Consider the following 18431-nt stretch of genomic DNA (forward strand, 5'->3'; position numbering starts at 1 on the left):
GTTTCACTTTAATAACATGTTCGATTCATTATGAATTGAATTGAATTGAATGGACGCAGTGTTCTAAATTGAATTGAATTGATAATCTCTAAGAGGAAGAGAAGAAGAAGAAGAAAAGAAAAAAAAACCTGCATGTGTAAATTTGGAAGAAGAAGAACCTGCACGTGCTTCGTTGGAAGAAGAAGAAGAAGAAAGAGGAGGAGAAGAAGAAGGAAAGAAGAAGAACCTGCATAAATTTGGAAGAAGAAAAAGAAATACAAGGAGGAGGAGGAGGAGAAGAAGAAGGAAAAAGAGAAAGAAACAGAGAAGAAGCGCATGATTTAAAAAGTTATTACAACAATTTGAATAGACTTAGATAAGAATTTTGGTTGGATGTAGAGTTTTATTCAAATACAATTCATGATTCTTATTTGTTAGAAAGTTTACAATCTTACTTACAATCATATCTATCCAAACTTCAAAGTCATGTCTATTAGAAAATTATTTTAATTTCCTAATTTGTTTGTGGGCATACATATATTAATTATAATCACAAATTATACTATTTCAAATTAAATGACTTATATAATGGTGATCTCATTTATTGTTATAAATACTAAATTGAATAAGTCATTATTACTTTTGATTTGGAATTAAATGAGAATAAAATCAGATATTATATTTTGTTCTTTAGATAATTATCTTTTGGATTTTAGATATATTATCTTTTGGACTTTAGATACTATTTTATTTGAACTTTAAGGTTTAATGAGTGCCATGCTCAAATATAAATAGTGCCTTCAGAATCTCGGTCCCCAATATACTAAAGCCGTCTTTGTCGCTCTTTCCCATCAGAAGAGTCACAATTCAGCCGCTTAGGGATACAAAAGGCTTTGGTTGAAGAAGATCGAAAAAACTACAAAATCCAAATCATTCCATCAATTTCTAACTTTCATGAATAAAAGTACGCTTTCGCATTATGATATATTTTGATGATTCAATATGGATGATTTGGATTAATAAAATTATTTATTCTAATAAATGGTATCAGAGCCATTCTTATTTGAATCATTAAAAATATTTATTTTTTAGTGTTTATTTTACTGGATATATATATATATATTGATTATATGCATTTGGCTTGCAAATCTCTGAATGCAATAAAGCTTGTTTGAATTATATTATTATTACCCACATATTCTTTGTATACATATATATGAACCTACCTGCAAAAGTTTTTTTTTTTTTGAATAAATGACCATTTGTATCTATAAAAAATAAAAATACTAACATATGTACTCACATTAAATCGAAATTAGTCACAAAAAAAAAACATTAGATCGAAATTAAATTTGTACCCATGCAAGATTTTTTCTGTGTGACAAAAGTACCCTATGTGGCATAACCTTCCAAAGACAGGATATTTTTGTCACATGGAAAGTATCTTGCGTGGGTACAAGTTTAGTTTCGATTTAATGTGGATATATATGTCAACATTTTTATCTTTCATGAGTATAAATAGTCATTTATTCTTTTTTTTTTGTGATAAAATAAGAATTATCATTATCACATGATGAAATTGAAAATTGTTCAAAATTCTTTTGACTATGTAAATGTGCATACTGTATTTTGACGTTATGGTATTTTGTTGCGTGAATAATCATAATTAATATATTAAATATATAATATTTTGTATTGTCTTAAATTTAATTGTGTGTCATTAATTTGGTATAAAATTAATGGATTATCCTCTTGGGATATAAGAATTATTATACCCACTAATTTTATAAAGATTTAGTTTTGGAATAAATTGATTGAACATTATGGGTCAAAATAGTCTCTTTTGTGAAAATTAATTTATTCAAAACATTAAGAATATGGTGATATATAATTCATGCGAATATTGGTCACCCCAAATGAAGGTCTATATTGGCCGAATTATATACACATATTGATGGTAAATACATGTTTGGGTAACTAATTAAGAATAAAGTAATACTTATTATTTATGCAAACAATAATCGGCCCAAAAAAAGTTTATTGTTTGGCCAAATAATAAGCATTGCACATTTCTGTTTATTTTCTATTAATTATGCGGTCAATAATCGGCTCAAAGGAAGGTTATTGTTTGACCAATTAATAGAAAATATATGCGGTCATAAATAGGTTGTGAAGTTTAGATTTCCATGTGCGCATTAAATCGGTCCAAAGAAAGGCTTAATGTATGACAGGAATTTTGACAATATTAGATTATTGCAATGAGAGTATCACTTACAGTTAATTTTTCTATCCAAAGATTGAAAATTAATGTTGTTCTAGATATCTCAATATGAATTTTTTCCATTATTTAACTAATGTTTACTATATGTTCTTTTGTTCTATGGCTTTAACTACCAATGTTTCTGCACAAATTAGTAGTATTCTTATGCTAAATGGTTCAAACTTTAAAGTTTGGAGGGATACCGTGGAGATTGTTCTCGGTTGTATGAATATGGATATAGCTCTTCAAGAGGAGAAATCCACTTCCACTCAGGAAAATCTCAATGAGGTTAAAATAGAGAAGTGGGAGAGATCCAATCGAATGAGCATTATGATCATGAAGCGCTCAATTCCTGAGGCGTTTTGAGACTCAATTACTAAGGATAAAGATGCTAAACAGTTCCTGAAAGATGTCAAAAAATTCTTTACTAAGAATGAAAAGGTGGAGGCAAGTAGCCTTTTGACCAAACTTGTCTCCATGAGGTATAAAGGTAAAGGGAACATAAGGGAATACATTATGGAAATGTCTCATCTTGCTTCAAAATTGAAAGCACTAAAGTTAGAGTTGTCTGAAGACTTATTCGTGCATTTCATTTTGATCTCCCTTTCTGCACACTTTGGGCAATTCAAAGTGAGTTATAACACTCTGAAGGACACTTGGTCCTTAAATGAGCTTATATGTCACTGTGTGCAAGAAAAAGAGAGACTGCAGCAAGATAAGACTGAAAGTGCTCACATAGCTTCATCTTCTCAGTATAAAAGAAAGCGTGATACTACTACGGATATGCCTTCTCAGTAGAAAAAGGCTAAGAAACAGGATCAAGTTTCAACCTATTTCTTCTGTAAGAAGGTGGGACACATGAAGAATGATTGTACCAAATATGCCACTTGGCGTGTAAAGAAGGGTATAATTCTTACTTTTGTTTGTTTTGAGGTTAGTTTAAGTTATGCACCTGTTGATACTTGGTGGGTAGATTCTGCTACTACTACTCATGTAAGTGTTACTATGCAGGGTTGCCTGTGGAACCGACCGCCAAGTGATGCTGAAAGATACATCTATGTGGCAGATGGCAATATAGTTGCAGTCGAAGCTATAAGAACCTTAAGATTATGTTCCACGAGTGGATTTTACTTGAATTTATTAGAGACATTTTATGCACCGTCATTTAGACGAAATTTAGTTTCTGATTCTCGTTTGGACAAATCAGGTTATTTTTGTTCGTTCGGAGACAATAAAGTCAGTCTCTTTTATAATTCGAATAATATTTGCTCTGGTCATTTGGTGGATAATATATATAGGCTTGACTTAAATTCCTATAATAATGAAATACTGCAAACGGGTACAAAACGAAAGATAAATGAGAATTCGACATCATTATGGCACAAACGCCTAGGTCACATCTCTAAACAGAGAATTCAAAGGCTCGTGTCGGATGAAATTCTTGGACCCCTAAATTTGGCGGACTTTGAAGTCTGCATTGAGTGCATAAAGGGGAAAAGGACAAACGAAAAGAAATTAGGTGCCGAGAGAGCTAAAGATGTCTTAGAATTGATACAAACCGATATATGTGACCCATTTTCTACTGTCTCTTGGAATGGACAACGGTACTTTATTACGTTCATAGATGATTACTCTCGTTACGGGTATCTATATTTAATTCATGAAAAGTCCCAAGTCTTGGATGTTTTTAAGTCTCTCAAAACTGAAGTTGAATTTCAACTTGGAAAGAAAATTAAAGCTGTCAAATTTGATCGTGGTGGTGAATACTACGGAAGATATGACGGTTCAGGTGAGCAGTGTCCCGGACCTTTTGCTCTTTTCCTAGAGGAGTATGGTATTGTTTCGCAATACACTATGCCAGGCAAACTTAGTATGAATAGTGTTGCAGAGCGAAAGAACCGAACTCTTAAGGACATGGTGAGAAGTATGATTAGTCATTCTTCCTTGCCTGAATCACTCTGGGGAGAAGCCTTAAAGACCGCAGTGTGCATCCTTAATAGGGTACCAAGCAAAGCAGTTAACAAAATCTCATGAAATTTGGACTGGGAAAAGGTCCAATATAAAGCATTTGCATATTTGAGGATGTCCAGCTGAAACGCGACCTTATAGGCCGCATGAAAGAAAATTGGACTCAATGACAATTAGTTGCTACTTTGTTGGTTACGCTGAGTGCTCACGGGGGTATAACTTTTACAATCTTGCATCAAGGTCTATTTTTGAAACGGAAAATGCGAAATTTCTTGAGGATGTTGAGTTTGAGGGGAAGGAAATATTAGGAATGTTGTTTTTTATAAGGATTCTGTAACTGACAATGATCAGATCCTTGTGCCTATTGTTGTTCAAGATACAGTTATAGTATAAGAGCAAAATGAGAATCCTACTATAGATTCAGTTACAGTACAAGAGAACAATGAGAATACTGTTGTTGCTCAAGATACTGCTACAGTACAGGAAAATGATGAGAATTCTCCTCAATCCCAACCCATACAGCAAGCTCAACTACCTCAAGAAGTGTCATTAAGGAGATCTATAAGAGAAAGAAGAAGTGCAATTTCGGATGAATATGATGTCCATCTCCAAGAACATGAGGATGGCATTGGTTTGACAGAAAATGACCCAATCAATTTTCTTCAAGCCATGCAAAGTTCTAACTCTGAAAAGTGGATTGATGCCATGAAAGAAGAGATGAAGTCTATAAAAGACAATGACATTTGGGATCTCGTAGAATTACCTGAAGATGTGAAACCAATTGGTTGTAAATGGATATTTAAAACCAAAAGAAATTCTAAGGGTAATGTCGAGAGATATAAAATTCGTCTAGTCGCTAAAGGCTTTACTCAAAAAGAAGGCATAGACTATAAAGAGACTTTCTCTCCAGTATCATCAAAAGACTCTTTTAAAACCATAATGGCACTAATAGCTCATTTTGATTTGGAGCTAGATCAGATGGATGTAAAGACTGCGTTTCTCAATAGTGACATTGATAAAACAATGTATATGGTACAACCAGAAAATTTTGTATCAGGTGATTCAAAATCTATGGTTTGTAAGTTAAAAAAATTCATCTATGGTCTCAAACAAGCTTCCCGTCAATGGTATCACAAATTTCATAAAGTCATTACCTCATACGGTTTTGAGGTGAATATCATAGATGAGTGTGTATACCGCAAGTTCAGTGGGAGTAAATACATCTTTTCGGTCTTATATGTTGATGTCATTCTACTTGCCAGTAATGATATAGGCTTGTTACATGAAACTAAGAAATTCCTATCCAACAAATTCGAAATGAAAGATCTTGGTGATGCCTCTTTTGTATTAGGAATCGAAATACTAATAGATCATTCTCAAGGTATTCTTGGATTATCACAAAAGAACTATATCAAAAAGATTTAAGTAGATATGGCATGAAAAATTGTAGACCAATGGACACACCCGTAGCTAAAGGAGACAAGTTCAGTCTCAAGCAATGCCCTAAAAATGATCTTGAGAGGACAGCAATGCATGATAAACCTTATGCATCAGCACTAGGGAGATTAATGTATGCTCAAGTCTGCACACGTCTCGATATATCATTTATAGTAGGAGTGTTGGGTAGATACTTGAGTAATCTGGGCATGGATCATTGGATAGCTGTTAAACGCGTAATGCGTTATCTGAAGAGAACAAAGGATTACATGCTTACTTATCGGAGATCAGAAAATTTGGAGATCATTGGGTATTCTGATTCCGATTTTGCGGGATGTCAAGACAGTAGACGCTCTACTTCAGGCTGTATCTTCATTTTGGCTGGATGAGCTATTGCATATAAGTCTAACAAACAGACTCTTGTAGCTTTCTCAACAATGGAGGCAGAATATGTTGCTTGCTTTGAGGCATCCAAACATGGCATATGGTTGCAAAACTTTGTCACTGAGCTTCGTATAGTAGATAACATTGAAAAGCCATTAAAAATATTATGTGACAACAAGTCAGTAGTATTATACTCCAACAACAATAAGAGTTTGACAAAATCGAAGCATATAAACATCAAATTCTTAGTTGTTAAGGAGAAAATTCAAGAAAAACAGATTTTCATAAAACATATAGGAACAAAATATATGCTAGCAGACCCATTAACCAAGGGATTGATCCCTAAAAATATAAAATTTTATATTTTTATATTTTAATTAATATTTTTTATTATATAATATTATTTAATTTTAAAATAATTTATTATTGATATAAGTATGTGTAATATTTATTAAATTTAATCTTTAAAGATCATATTTTACAATTTATTGTTTAAAATTTACAAAATTATTTATACCAATTATATGGAACTAATTTAACAATTCAGAACGGCATGCGAACTATCTTAATACTATTAGGAACAAAAATATTAAAAATTTTACTCTTTTGCAAAAATAACAATTTTTTCTTTTATTAAAAAATAAAAAACTTTCTCCCTATACTCAATTATGGTACATTTCAATATCAACACGGTACAACCCTATGAAGTGATAACAAAACTCTATCCTTCGGATAGTAATGGATGAAATCTATGAACCAACAAATTAAATAACCTGAGGTAGCCTAAAGAATATGCAAGATTTACAAAAATAAATGGAAAATTGTACAAAAGATGACTTCTCATCATCTTGGTGGGACATCTGAGATAGGAAGCATTTCTATTTGTCCTCTTTCAAAATTTTCTCTTTGAATTTGATTCCCATTAATCTTCTCAGCTTCTTTTGAAATCTGAATGTCACTGGGAAAGTAATATTGACAAATGAATTTTACAAGGAAACGAGGAAGCAATGCTGTTATGATGATTCCAAGCAACAATAACCAGAACAATCCTGTGCTTGCAACATTAAAGAAGTCCCTGCCAAAGTTGTAGGTAGATGCATATATAAAGGTTAGTGTTCAGTTGTTCAACTGTTTCTGTTAAGAAGCAATGTAAATGTAACACGACAGACATACTTGTTATTTGTTATAAAGGGTAGGTGGACACATAAATATTCTGAGTTAACGTAATTTTGAAAAAAGATCAAATTTGAAGGTGTAATATAGACCATTTAATTTGATAGTTATATAATAATATATGATTGATTTATTATATGATTTGAACTTGTGACGTATTATAAAGATTTTACCAAAATACGTGTATTAATATTTAATTATTATATTATTGTATTCAATATTTTGTGTTGAATATATATTTTAAAACTTTATAATTAGCATTTTATAAATATAATTATAAAAATAATATTATATATTCAAATTTTTTTATTAATTAAATCTAACTAAATTAATCTAACATAACAAAAATCAATTATGAAATCTTATTATTTAATTTTGTTAGATTTAGTTTATAAAAAAATTCGAATATATAGCATTATTCATAATATAATAGAGTTGAACAAATTCAGCTTCAATGAGTAATATATTCGTTAAATGTCTAACATTTTCAAGACACCCTATTGAATTAAGAATATAGCTCACTCTAATAAAAAAAAACATACAACTTGAATAATTATAAATTATAAGAATATTTATATTAAAGTGCGTACCCTAAGTTAACTTAACATTCTCTCATTTTAAACTAGATATTTAGTGTATGAATTAAGTATCTTCTAATTAATTAGGAAAGAAGTATAAGTGAATGTATAAGTTAACTTAAGATTCATCTAACCGTTTTCAACTATCAACTTGCACTTGAATTTTCACTATATTTATAGGTGAAAACTCAGGTACGTATAGCCGACTTCATGTGAAGTTGATAACTGAGAGCCAATGATTAGACTGATTTGACTAAATTTTCATCTAATGATTCTCAACTATCAACTTCATGTGAAGTCGACTACACCTGAGTTTTCACCATATTTATATAGCAAACTAAAGCGTAGAAAGCAAAAGAATGGGAGAAAGAGAATACATACCAGTAGCCAGGAAACGTGGGTATAGCATCAATGACCATGACACTAATGAAAGTGGCAACAATTGACCCCCATATGGAAAAATGAGTCAACCAATTCCACCTGAAGACATCCATGGCCAAGTGTAAATTTACCAAAATAACGACAGCTAGTGTCCAGAGATCCCCAATGCTTCCAACATCAACATCAGTGCTCCAATATGCAAAGAGGGGTGCCCAAAAGATTACCATGCTTTGCCATAAAGTGTCGAGCATTGTCAAAATAAATAGCTTCTTGTTGTATGCCTCATCTCTCTGCCCAGCCCCATAGAGCTGAGGATACTTGAGGAGAGTCCTTTTTCCAAGATCCTTGTCAAGAATACCAACTATGATTGTTGGTAATGAGCTGTATATTATTGAATATAACGTGGTGCTCCATTCATTTATGGCAGTTGTTAAAGTGAAGGCAGTGTAGAGCACATACCTACAATTTGAAAGCATAATACAAACATATCAAATTTTAGAGGAATACATCTATAACGAATTGTTGCATATATTTTTTATTATTAGAAATCCGACTAATTAAATCGGACCTGGTCGAAGTTCTATTAAGATGTTAAATATAGATTTGTATGTTGGATTATAACTTACCAAAATAGGACAAGAACAAGGACAGCATTTCTATAAAAGTTGTAGAGTATCATGTAGCCAAGCCGCTGGTAATTCCAGTGTCCATGAATCAACAAGAGAGGAACTATAAACCTAAACTGGCCCATGGCGAAATCGGACGCCATTACGGCTTGCCGGCCCTCTTGTCCGCTGATGCCAACTCCAACATCAGCCATTTGAATCATGGAGACATCATTAGCACCTGTGACACATTCATAATGAAGTTTATTACACTGCAAAAACAACCTAAGTGCCTTTTTTTTCTTCTTTTCTATTTTTATTTTTTTGTTATTGGATCATGTCAAGATGAAAAAATTCATGAGAAGAAGTCATACCGTCTCCAATGGCAAGCGTCATTTCGGCTGTCCTCTTCTTAACAAGGGCAACTATGCCGGCCTTCTGCAGCGGCGCCACTCGACAACAGAGAACAACAGAACATCTACTTGCAAGTTTAAATAACTGAATCAACAGAACAATCCAAAATTAGCTACAAAAAAAGGAAGGGAAAAAAAATTTCATTTCAGCAAACAGAATCCAAAAGATTTGATTAACAGAACTAACCTGCTCCTCTAGTTCACTATCAAGAACATATACAAGGCTAGTACCATCAATGATCAATGCTATCTGACTTGTCATTGCATCAAAACCTCCTTCAATCTTGTTTGAAACAATGGCATCTTGCAAACTCTTTCTACACGACTCTCTATTTTTGCTATTGATTATGATTTGAGTCATTCTGTTTGTTAGAAGCTTTGATGAGTATCCAATTGATATAGCAGTTTCTTGTTTGTCTCCGGTTAGCACCCATACTTTTATTCCAGCTGTCCTTAGAGACTCAATGGATTCCGGCACACCCTGCTGAAGCTTGTCTTCGATAGCCGATGCGCCTAAGATGCAGAGGTTTCTCTCTACATTGACAGCAACCTTGCGAAGCATGGCGGCCCTGCCGAACAAAGAGGTGCTCGCTGCCTCAAAGGCAGTGTGCCATTGCTCAAACTCTGAAGCATTTAAATCCCTCATTCCAATCACAAGGGTTCTTAAACCCATTGAGGAATAAGAGTAAAGATGAGCTTCAGTTGCTCTTATAATGTCCATGTTAGATGATTTATCTATCACATTTAGCATAGACGTATCCGCTCCTTTCACGAAAATTTTCACTGAATTGTCGGGGCTGCCCAATATAACTGACATCCTCTTCCGATCGCTGTCGAATTCATGCATACCCAAGACATTGAACCTGCGATTCCATAACAGAAGTTAAGTATTGCTAGAAGTAAGTTACTTGCATTGGAAGTAACAAGTGATTCACTAACTTCTAATCAGCTTTAATCAGTTTTCTATCTAGATCAGTTACAAGATGTTAGTGGTTACTAACTTCTAACAATGCTAACTCTAACATGTGTCGATTAAAAAGAAACAGTTAATTTGAGGAGAGAATAACAAATGTGCTTACCAACACAAAAAGATACTTTAAATCTTACTTGCTCCGCAAGTTAGGCAAAGAAGAGGAAAATGACAATGCTATCATGATCATCAACAAAACAAAACGAAGTTATTTAACTAACTAACTAACCTGTGTCTTTCTCCTTGAATATCAATGACTATATGGCCCGAGGTTCGTTCTATAAGCATAAAACCATAGGCGGCGGCTGCGTATGCCAATGCCTGTTCATCTGGTGATTCCCCTTGGTAATCTATCAGCTTGACATCATGATCAGGGGTATCAACAATAATAGGAACAATGGTATTGCAGCTTGCCAGTGCTAGAAAGAAATCATAGATCCGTTTTCCCTCCTTATGCTCAATTCCACTTCTTGATAATGCCAAAAGCTCTGGATTTACTTTCACATTCATCTTTGGCCTCAATACCTTTCCATCTACTGCTAGCAAAACATAGTTACATCAATTAAAACATGTTATTCACGAAAACAGCTACCAGTATAAAATATATGTTAGAAATATAAAATCTCACCTTGCGTGAAGTATTCACCAGGTTGAATCTCGAGGCCAGATTTCGTCGAACTGTAATCAACCCCCCAGATGCTGGCGCACTGGAATTCCATCTTGTTCTCAGTAAGAGTACCAGTTTTATCCGAAAAGACATACTTAATCTGCCCCAAATCTTCATTGATATTCAAAGCCCTACACTGAAATCTTGACTTGGTAGCCCTATCATACATTCTATCATCTCTGATCATGAAATAGGCCTGGCCAACACGAACAAGCTCCATCGAAATGTACAACGAAATTGGAATCATAACCTGGAAAACTATAACTGACATGAGGAATGTGAAAATTATCTCCCAAAACCAACCATAATACTTATACTTCTTCGGTTTTCCACTGGAGAAGCTCAGCTTCCGGTAATACGGCATCAAATCAAGCTCGTCTTTGTGGCGCTTCAACCAAACCGCAGCACAAACGGACGTGACCGTACACAAAGCAACAAGGAAGCAAGAGAGCATGATGATCTCCGAATTCATTCGAGTCTCGAGCCGGCTTCTCTTCGACGGCGCACCGGAGCTGTTGAGCATAGCTTTAGTCTCTCTGCCACAGTAAACAGCAACTCCCAAAGCCCAGCTTGTGTTCTTAAGCTCGCATCCTCTAAGCACAATGTTCGATGATGCGAGAGACAGTTTCTTTCCATCAACTTCCATGTTAGCTTGGAATCCATAAATGTTCCGATTCGGTTTCTCGCACTTGATTATTCCACCGAAATCAAACCTCTGTTTGGATTGAGTCTCTTGCTTGGCGTAGCGAGTTTTCAGATTTGACTCTCCGTCAAGATTTATAGTCTGAACATATGCAACTCCGGTAGGATCGGCGGTGGAGAGAAGGACAATATCGCAGGGGATCGTTTCGTTGGCGGCGATCTTAACGATTTCGCCGACGGTTATGTCCTTCCATGGCTTCTCCACGAAGCTTCCGTTAATCAAAACCGACGCTAGCCGGTTGTTCTCGACTTTATCGGAGCGGTGGCGCCGCCAATCCTCGAAGGCGTCTTTGACGGCGGTAACGAGCAGGACAAAGGCCAGAGGGAGAATTGAAACACCTCTACCGAAGACTGCAAGCTGAGGAAGCTGATTGAGAATGGCGATTATGAGAAAATAAATATACGCAACTCTGTGAAACTGTTCGAAGAGGTTTCTAGGGATGAATGTGAGGATTGAATATTTCGCGGTTCGGATTGAATTCCCTGCGAACTGAAGAGTCTCGTTCGTCTTCTCCGGGTTGTTTATGTAAACAATTCTTGCATCTTCGTCTCTCAGTTCTTTCTGCGACATGCTGAGTCCTTCCGACTCGCCGCCACCGCCGCGTTTTGACGAGCCGTATCGAACCGGCTTCGATGAAGAATTGCTGAAACTCACTTCCTTGACGGAGCCGCCGCCGCTCCTTCCGGAGCTGCCGGAGCGGATCGACGATGAGTTGCTTTTGTTTATAACAGCATTGCTTGCGTGTTCAGAGGAAGTTGACTTTGACTTTTGTTGTTCAGAGAAAACTGGAATGGTTGGAAGCTCTTGAATACTATTTGGAGTTCTTGGAGATGGTAACAACAGAGGCCTAGAACCCATTGTAATAATAAATTAATAATAACAACAATATTATTCAGAGAATATAATCATGTGTCAGAATTCCTAACAAACTAACTAACTAATTAACCAACTTTCTAAGTTTGGAGCTGTAGTTGCTGATAGCAATGGATTAAGGCTTCAAGTGACAGAGGAAATGGATGCTGGTTTGTTATGAAATAATAATGTACAAAAAAATGAGGATCGGATTGTTTTTGGTGTATAAGAAAGAATGGGAATGGAAGAAGCGTGTTGATGAGAGAGAGGTGAAAAATTGCAGAAAGTCAAAGGCATTGTAGAGAGAGGTTAGGAGTTAGTCTACGACGGAAATTGCAAGAAATTGAAGAACAAGTCGTAATGGGTGGCGACAGCATGTGTTGTCCAGAAGCACAACTTAATTAAAATGTGGTGGCTTTAGATTTTATTATTAATTTATTATTCTAATCTAGGAAATTAGCAATACTTCTTAATTAATAAATATTAGGTGGAAACTCAGGTGTAGTCGATTTCACGTGAAATTGATACCTAAGAACTGTTAGATGATTTGACTGAGTTGACTAAATTTTCATCTAACGGCTCTCAGATATCAACTTCACGTGAAATCGACTTCATCTGAATTTTTACCTAAATATTATTATTTTAAATCAATATTTAATAACAACAATTTTTATTCATATATACACAAATTTAAACACACAAAATATATAATTTATATTTATTAAAATTTAATATTTTTATTAACTAAATAATAGTCAAAATTATTAAAATCAGCTGCCTCTTGAATTTTTGAAAAAAAATTTAGGTGAACAGTCTTTAGTAATATTTAACTAACAACTTTATTGTATTTATTTGGATTTTGTTTTTCTTTCTTGTCACGTCTAGAAAACTGCTTATCATATTATGACATGATTGGAGGATTTTATAATTCTTTTAGTTAATAAATTTAATTTGTTTGAATTATCACGGTTCTAAAGTACGGAAATTAATAAAATGAGAAAATAATCTAATCACTGTTAAATAAAAAGTGAGACTTTTATATAATAAAAGTTATAAAATTACTAATAATTAAATAATTATATTATTTTAAATAATATTTTTTATTTTATTTATGATAATGATGGTTTTTAAACAGGAAATTTTTTTTTTTAATTCATAACAATAGAAAACTAAACGAATACGAAAATTAAGCTTAAAAAGGACAAACTTCAGTTAATATAGGTAATATTACACGTATTTTCCTTTTAAAAAATAATGCAACTCAAATATTTTAAAATTTGGTAAAAAGAAATTAAATTATCATAATAACACATAATCATGAATTATCATAAAAAATTGAGTGAATTGCGGAATCAAAATTAAATTTTTAATAGTTATTTTAAATGAAATGGAAAATTTCTCCGTGGAGAGGATGATCGAGAATGGAAAGAGCATTATTAAACTTTCAATAAATAAATTATTATTGAATCTTCCTTTTGATGTTCTAGAAGGTCTGCCGGGAGGTTTTATTATTCAATTTCTCGGGGTGCCTGAATTTGACTGGATCATTGATTTAGAAAAGAAAATTAGTTATTTTTTATTTTATTTTAATTTGGTGGAAATTTAGTCATAAAGAATTACGGAAATATGTAAATGATTCCACTTACGAAAGCATATAAATCATTGTACATGCACTAAAACGAATGGACTATTAAATATTAGAAAAAATGATAAATAGGTCCTTAACTTTTTGTTCCGTGAACATTTTTGTCTTTGACTATTGAAAAACACTTTTAAGTTCCTGACCTTCATAAAATTTAGACGGATCAGTCATTGACGGAGGCATTTGGACGGATCAGTCCCTAATAAAAGTATTTGGACGGATCAATCCCTAACGGAAAGACCGATTTTGTGAACCTATTTTATCATTTTTTCATATATTATTTTACTAAACTAAGACATACATACACAAGTTTTTTTGTTCTTCCCATTATAAAATCTGTATTACACAATTAATCTGTGACATAATACATGTTATAATCAAATTGTATGAAGCCTCCACGTGTTGTTAGTAATTTCATTTAATTTAATTATTTGCATTTATTCATTATATTTATTCATGAAATTAAGCAATGAATAATTCTTTGTGCAGACTGAGAGTGAAAAATTCTTGTACATTTGGAGGAAGAAACATTAAATATTCCATTTTTTTTTCAATTAAAGAAGTTTATCCATATGTGATGGACGAAAAAATTTTACTTGATTGGACTTTAATTTGTAATTAATAAAAAAAAAAGTAACGTATTTTTCAATGTTACTAGTATATGAAAGTACGGCAGTTATTATTAGATTAGATGGTTGATAAGTCATGAATTAATTAAGTTAAATTGTTAAATGAACACGAGGTCATCATCATAATATCATATCCATATGGTAAATTAAAGTCATATGACAAAATACGAAATATCCAGAAAAAATTGCAACTTAATGGTCAAATAATATAAACAAAAATAAGATAATAGTCATCTATGATCTATCACATTTTCTAAGAAAATTCAACTATTCAAATAATAAGGTTAATTTAGATATAAAAAAAAACTCAATATAAAATATAGTTAAAGATATATAGAAAAATCTAAAATAATATAAAAATCATAGAATTTAAAGAATAAGAAAATCACACGAGAGGTTTATTATAGTTTGAACAAGACTTGTTTACATTCAATATTCAACATAACCACCATAAGAGTTTTCACTGTGTTTTAACTTTTAACTTTCATACTAGTTCTTACTACTATTAAGATCTAGTTTAAGTAAATAACTTAATTAATTTTTTTTTTAAAAAAATAGCTTAAACGATAAATGATTATATTAAAAGTAGTTTATAAATAAATTATTTTGTATTTGAATTTTTAATTCTAAAAGTGTTTATTTTATAAAAATGTAGTAAAAAGTAGTTGTATTACGAGAGAAGTCATTTTTTTAAACTTTTCTATAAACTCCTAAATAGTTTCTTAAAAAACCGTAATTTGATTTTAAAAATTACACCATATATTAATACTAGTTGTGTTTTTGCTGAAAACAAATGAAAACAAAAATTACAATATTTATATTGGTACTAACAGCAAAAACAGCAGTAAATTTTTTTTCTTTTCGCTTAGTGAAAATGGAGCCATTTTTCATTATCAATTGCTTTACGTGCAAAAAAGTTACTCTATTTTCGTTGACAGCAACTACAAAAATGCAAAAAAGATTCAGTATTATTTTCATTATTAGTATCAACGTAAATATTATAATTTTTGTTTTTTTTACTAACGAAAATAGAATTAAATATTTAAAACAGTAAAAATATGTATGACAATTTAAATTAGTAAACAAAAAATCCTAAAAATAAGAGTAATGTTTGGGTAATGTCTAGGTCATAGGAGATATGGGCAGGAGATATACGTTTATAGTATGCTGATTGAAACACAAATTTTCCATGAAAATGGCAACACAGAAGTACACATGAAGACCATATCTTTAATGTTTGGATTACGTTTTATTCTAACTTCCAATGTAAGAAAAAAAATTTAATTTGATTTTTAATGTTTTAAATATTTTATTTTTATCCTAAAAAATTTTAAATAAATTTAATATTATTTTATAATTAAATTTAACACAAATAATTAATATACTAGGTAATATAAATTATTTGTTAACTCGTTTTTTTCTGTGTTAAAAAAATATAACTAAAATCTTTTTATTACACTTATTTTTCTTAATCTTCTTTTTATAAATAAATTTCAAATTCTATCATTTAATCATTTAAAGCTCCATAATAAAAAAATTTACATTAGTAATTGTTAGTAAATTAATTTTATTTATATATTAAAATTAAACGTTATTAACTCTTTAGTATATTAATTTTTTTTAAAGTCAAATAATTCCATTCATAAAATGAAAGAAACATATAGATGTTCATATATGGGACAAATAAAAGAAATAGGAGACTCCCAACGCTCTATTATAAAAGTAACATCATATAATAATCTAATAAGAGAGATAAAAAAGTAAAGTGCTCATCAATTAGAAAGTGAGAATTTGTTGAAATTCTTTCTGCAGCTTCAAAGCCGATGCCATTATCTCTTCCACATTAGTTGATACATTATCAAAGATGAACCTGTTCTTAGCCTTCCATAAGGACCAGCTGATCAAAATCACCATCATCATTCTCTAAGAGGAGCTATTGGGTTGGGTATGCAAGGCTCCCGTTCTCAATGTAAGTTCCACTCAACATAGAAATCAGAGTTTTCGGTGCTCCTTCTAGTAGCTGGTATGCCCATTTTTAACCAAATTTTCTTTGATTTTACACAACGGAAGATGCAATGATTAATTGTTTCTGAAAATTGTAGGCATCTTCTGCAGATAGGTTGAATCGATGGGATGCGATGATGAAGCTTTTGCAGCACTGAAAGCTTTTCATGGAAGCCCCTCCAAAGAAAAATCTTAATCTTCCCTGGGATTTTCAGCTTCCACAGTTCTCGCCACAAATTTCGTTGTCTCATAATCTCTGGGAAAAATTCAATGGGAGGATGCGAAAACCCATAAGCCACACGGTACCCAGTACTCACTTCATTCAAACCACTTTTATTAAGACCCCAATAAATTTTATTTTCTCCACCCCCAATTGTTGTTGCTAGCACATGTTGACTAGTGGCTTCAGAAAAAATACTTCTAATTAGAGTTTGATTCCATTGACCATTAGAAAATATTAAGTTTTTGACCATTAATAGTGGTTGATTTTGTAGATTGGAAGTTTTAGATGAAGAAACAACATAAGAATGTGGAGGAGCAAGCCAAGGATCACTGAAGATTCGGATACTGGATCCATCACCAACTCGCCAAACCAGCCCCTTTTCAACAACCTTACGCCCGTCCAATATGCTACGCCACCCTCACGAAAGTACTGTTCCGATCTCTGCATTCATTATAGAACTGTATCGAAAATATTTACCTTTGAGGAGTTTAGATAGGAGTGATTGTGGTTGAGAGACAACTTTTTAACATTGTTTTGCTAATAGCGCCAAATTCTGAGCCCCTAGGTCCTTAAAACCTAGTCCACCTTTCAATTTCGGTATTGTCATAGTATCCCAACTAACTCATGCCATTTTTCGTTCTGTACCTTTTTGACCCCACCAAAATTAGGAGAGTATGTTGTGAATCTCCCTAATTAAAGTGTCAGAAAAATAGAAACATGATAATGAATAAATTAGGATAACCTGCCTAATAGCTTTGATTAGAACATATCTGCTTACAGAGGAGATAAGTTTTCTTTTCCACCCTTGAACTCGCTTCCTCACCTTGTCCTTGATTTCTTCGAAGGTGGCCTTTTTTTTTTTTTTTGCACTGTAGATGGAAGATCCAAATATTTATCCTGTGCACCAATATGATCAATTTTCAATTTCCGAGCCGGTAATAATTGAGCAGCGGGAGTAGTATTATTACTAAGGAATATAGTTGATTTATGCAAATTAACTTTTTGGCCACTGAACCCCTCGTATGACTAAAGAAGATTGAGAATATTTTCACAATTATTTTCTGACACTTTGTAAAAAAGGATTGAGTCATCCGCAAACAATAAATGATTAACAGTAGGACATCTTCGATTAATCTTAATACCTTCAATGAGACCGTTTTGCTCTATCTTGTTTAGCAAAAAGGATAATCCTTCTGCACAGAAATAAAAAAGGTATGGAGATAGAGGGTCTCCTTAACGGATATCTCTATTTGGTTTAAAAAAATCAAAAGGTTGCCTTCAACAACGACAGAGTAAGAAATTGTAGTCACCACCTCCTGTATCCAACCAATCTATGTAGATTCAAATCCCAACTTCTCCAAAATGAACCAAAAAAAATGCCACTCAACACGATCATAGGCTTTGCTCATATCCAATTTAACAGCCATTTCACTCGATAGGCTCCACTTATTTGTCTTTAGATAGTGCATACATTCATGAATGACTAGGACATTGTCTGAAATCAATCTACCCTTAATGAAGACACTTTGATTAGGGCTGATCAGCGAAGTCATAAATTTTTGT

The 18431-nt window shown here is 32.7% G+C and overlaps 1 protein-coding gene across 1 annotated transcript; it reads right to left on the reverse strand.

Annotated features, from left to right (window-relative positions):
• Positions 1–6632: 6632 nt before the first annotated feature.
• LOC112783276 (phospholipid-transporting ATPase 1) lies at positions 6633–12769 on the reverse strand. The gene is made up of 7 exons (XM_025826155.3): positions 10777–12769; positions 10378–10684; positions 9366–10041; positions 9140–9263; positions 8787–9006; positions 8161–8619; positions 6633–7103 (listed from the first exon to the last, which is right to left on the reverse strand). The coding sequence occupies exons 1-7, from the start codon at positions 12374–12376 to the stop codon at positions 6872–6874; spliced, it is 3618 nt and encodes a 1205-aa protein (XP_025681940.1). The 5' UTR covers positions 12377–12769; the 3' UTR covers positions 6633–6871.
• Positions 12770–18431: the final 5662 nt, after the last annotated feature.

The sequence above is a fragment of the Arachis hypogaea genome, chromosome 20 (genome assembly GCF_003086295.3).
Source record: "Arachis hypogaea cultivar Tifrunner chromosome 20, arahy.Tifrunner.gnm2.J5K5, whole genome shotgun sequence".
Classification (NCBI taxonomy): Eukaryota; Viridiplantae; Streptophyta; class Magnoliopsida; order Fabales; family Fabaceae; genus Arachis; species Arachis hypogaea.

Bases quoted from the DNA above. Each gene is read 5' to 3' on its own strand.
- LOC112783276 (XM_025826155.3), bottom strand. From the start codon at position 12,376: ATGGGTTCTAGGCCTCTGTTGTTACCATCTCCAAGAACTCCAAATAGT. The intron at 10,685-10,776 runs GTGAGATTTTAT...TTTTGCTAGCAG, and splicing joins TGGTGAATACTTCACGCAAG to TAGATGGAAAGGTATTGAGG. The intron at 8,620-8,786 runs GTAAGTTATAAT...TTCAAATTGTAG, and splicing joins CTTGTTCTTGTCCTATTTTG to GTATGTGCTCTACACTGCCT.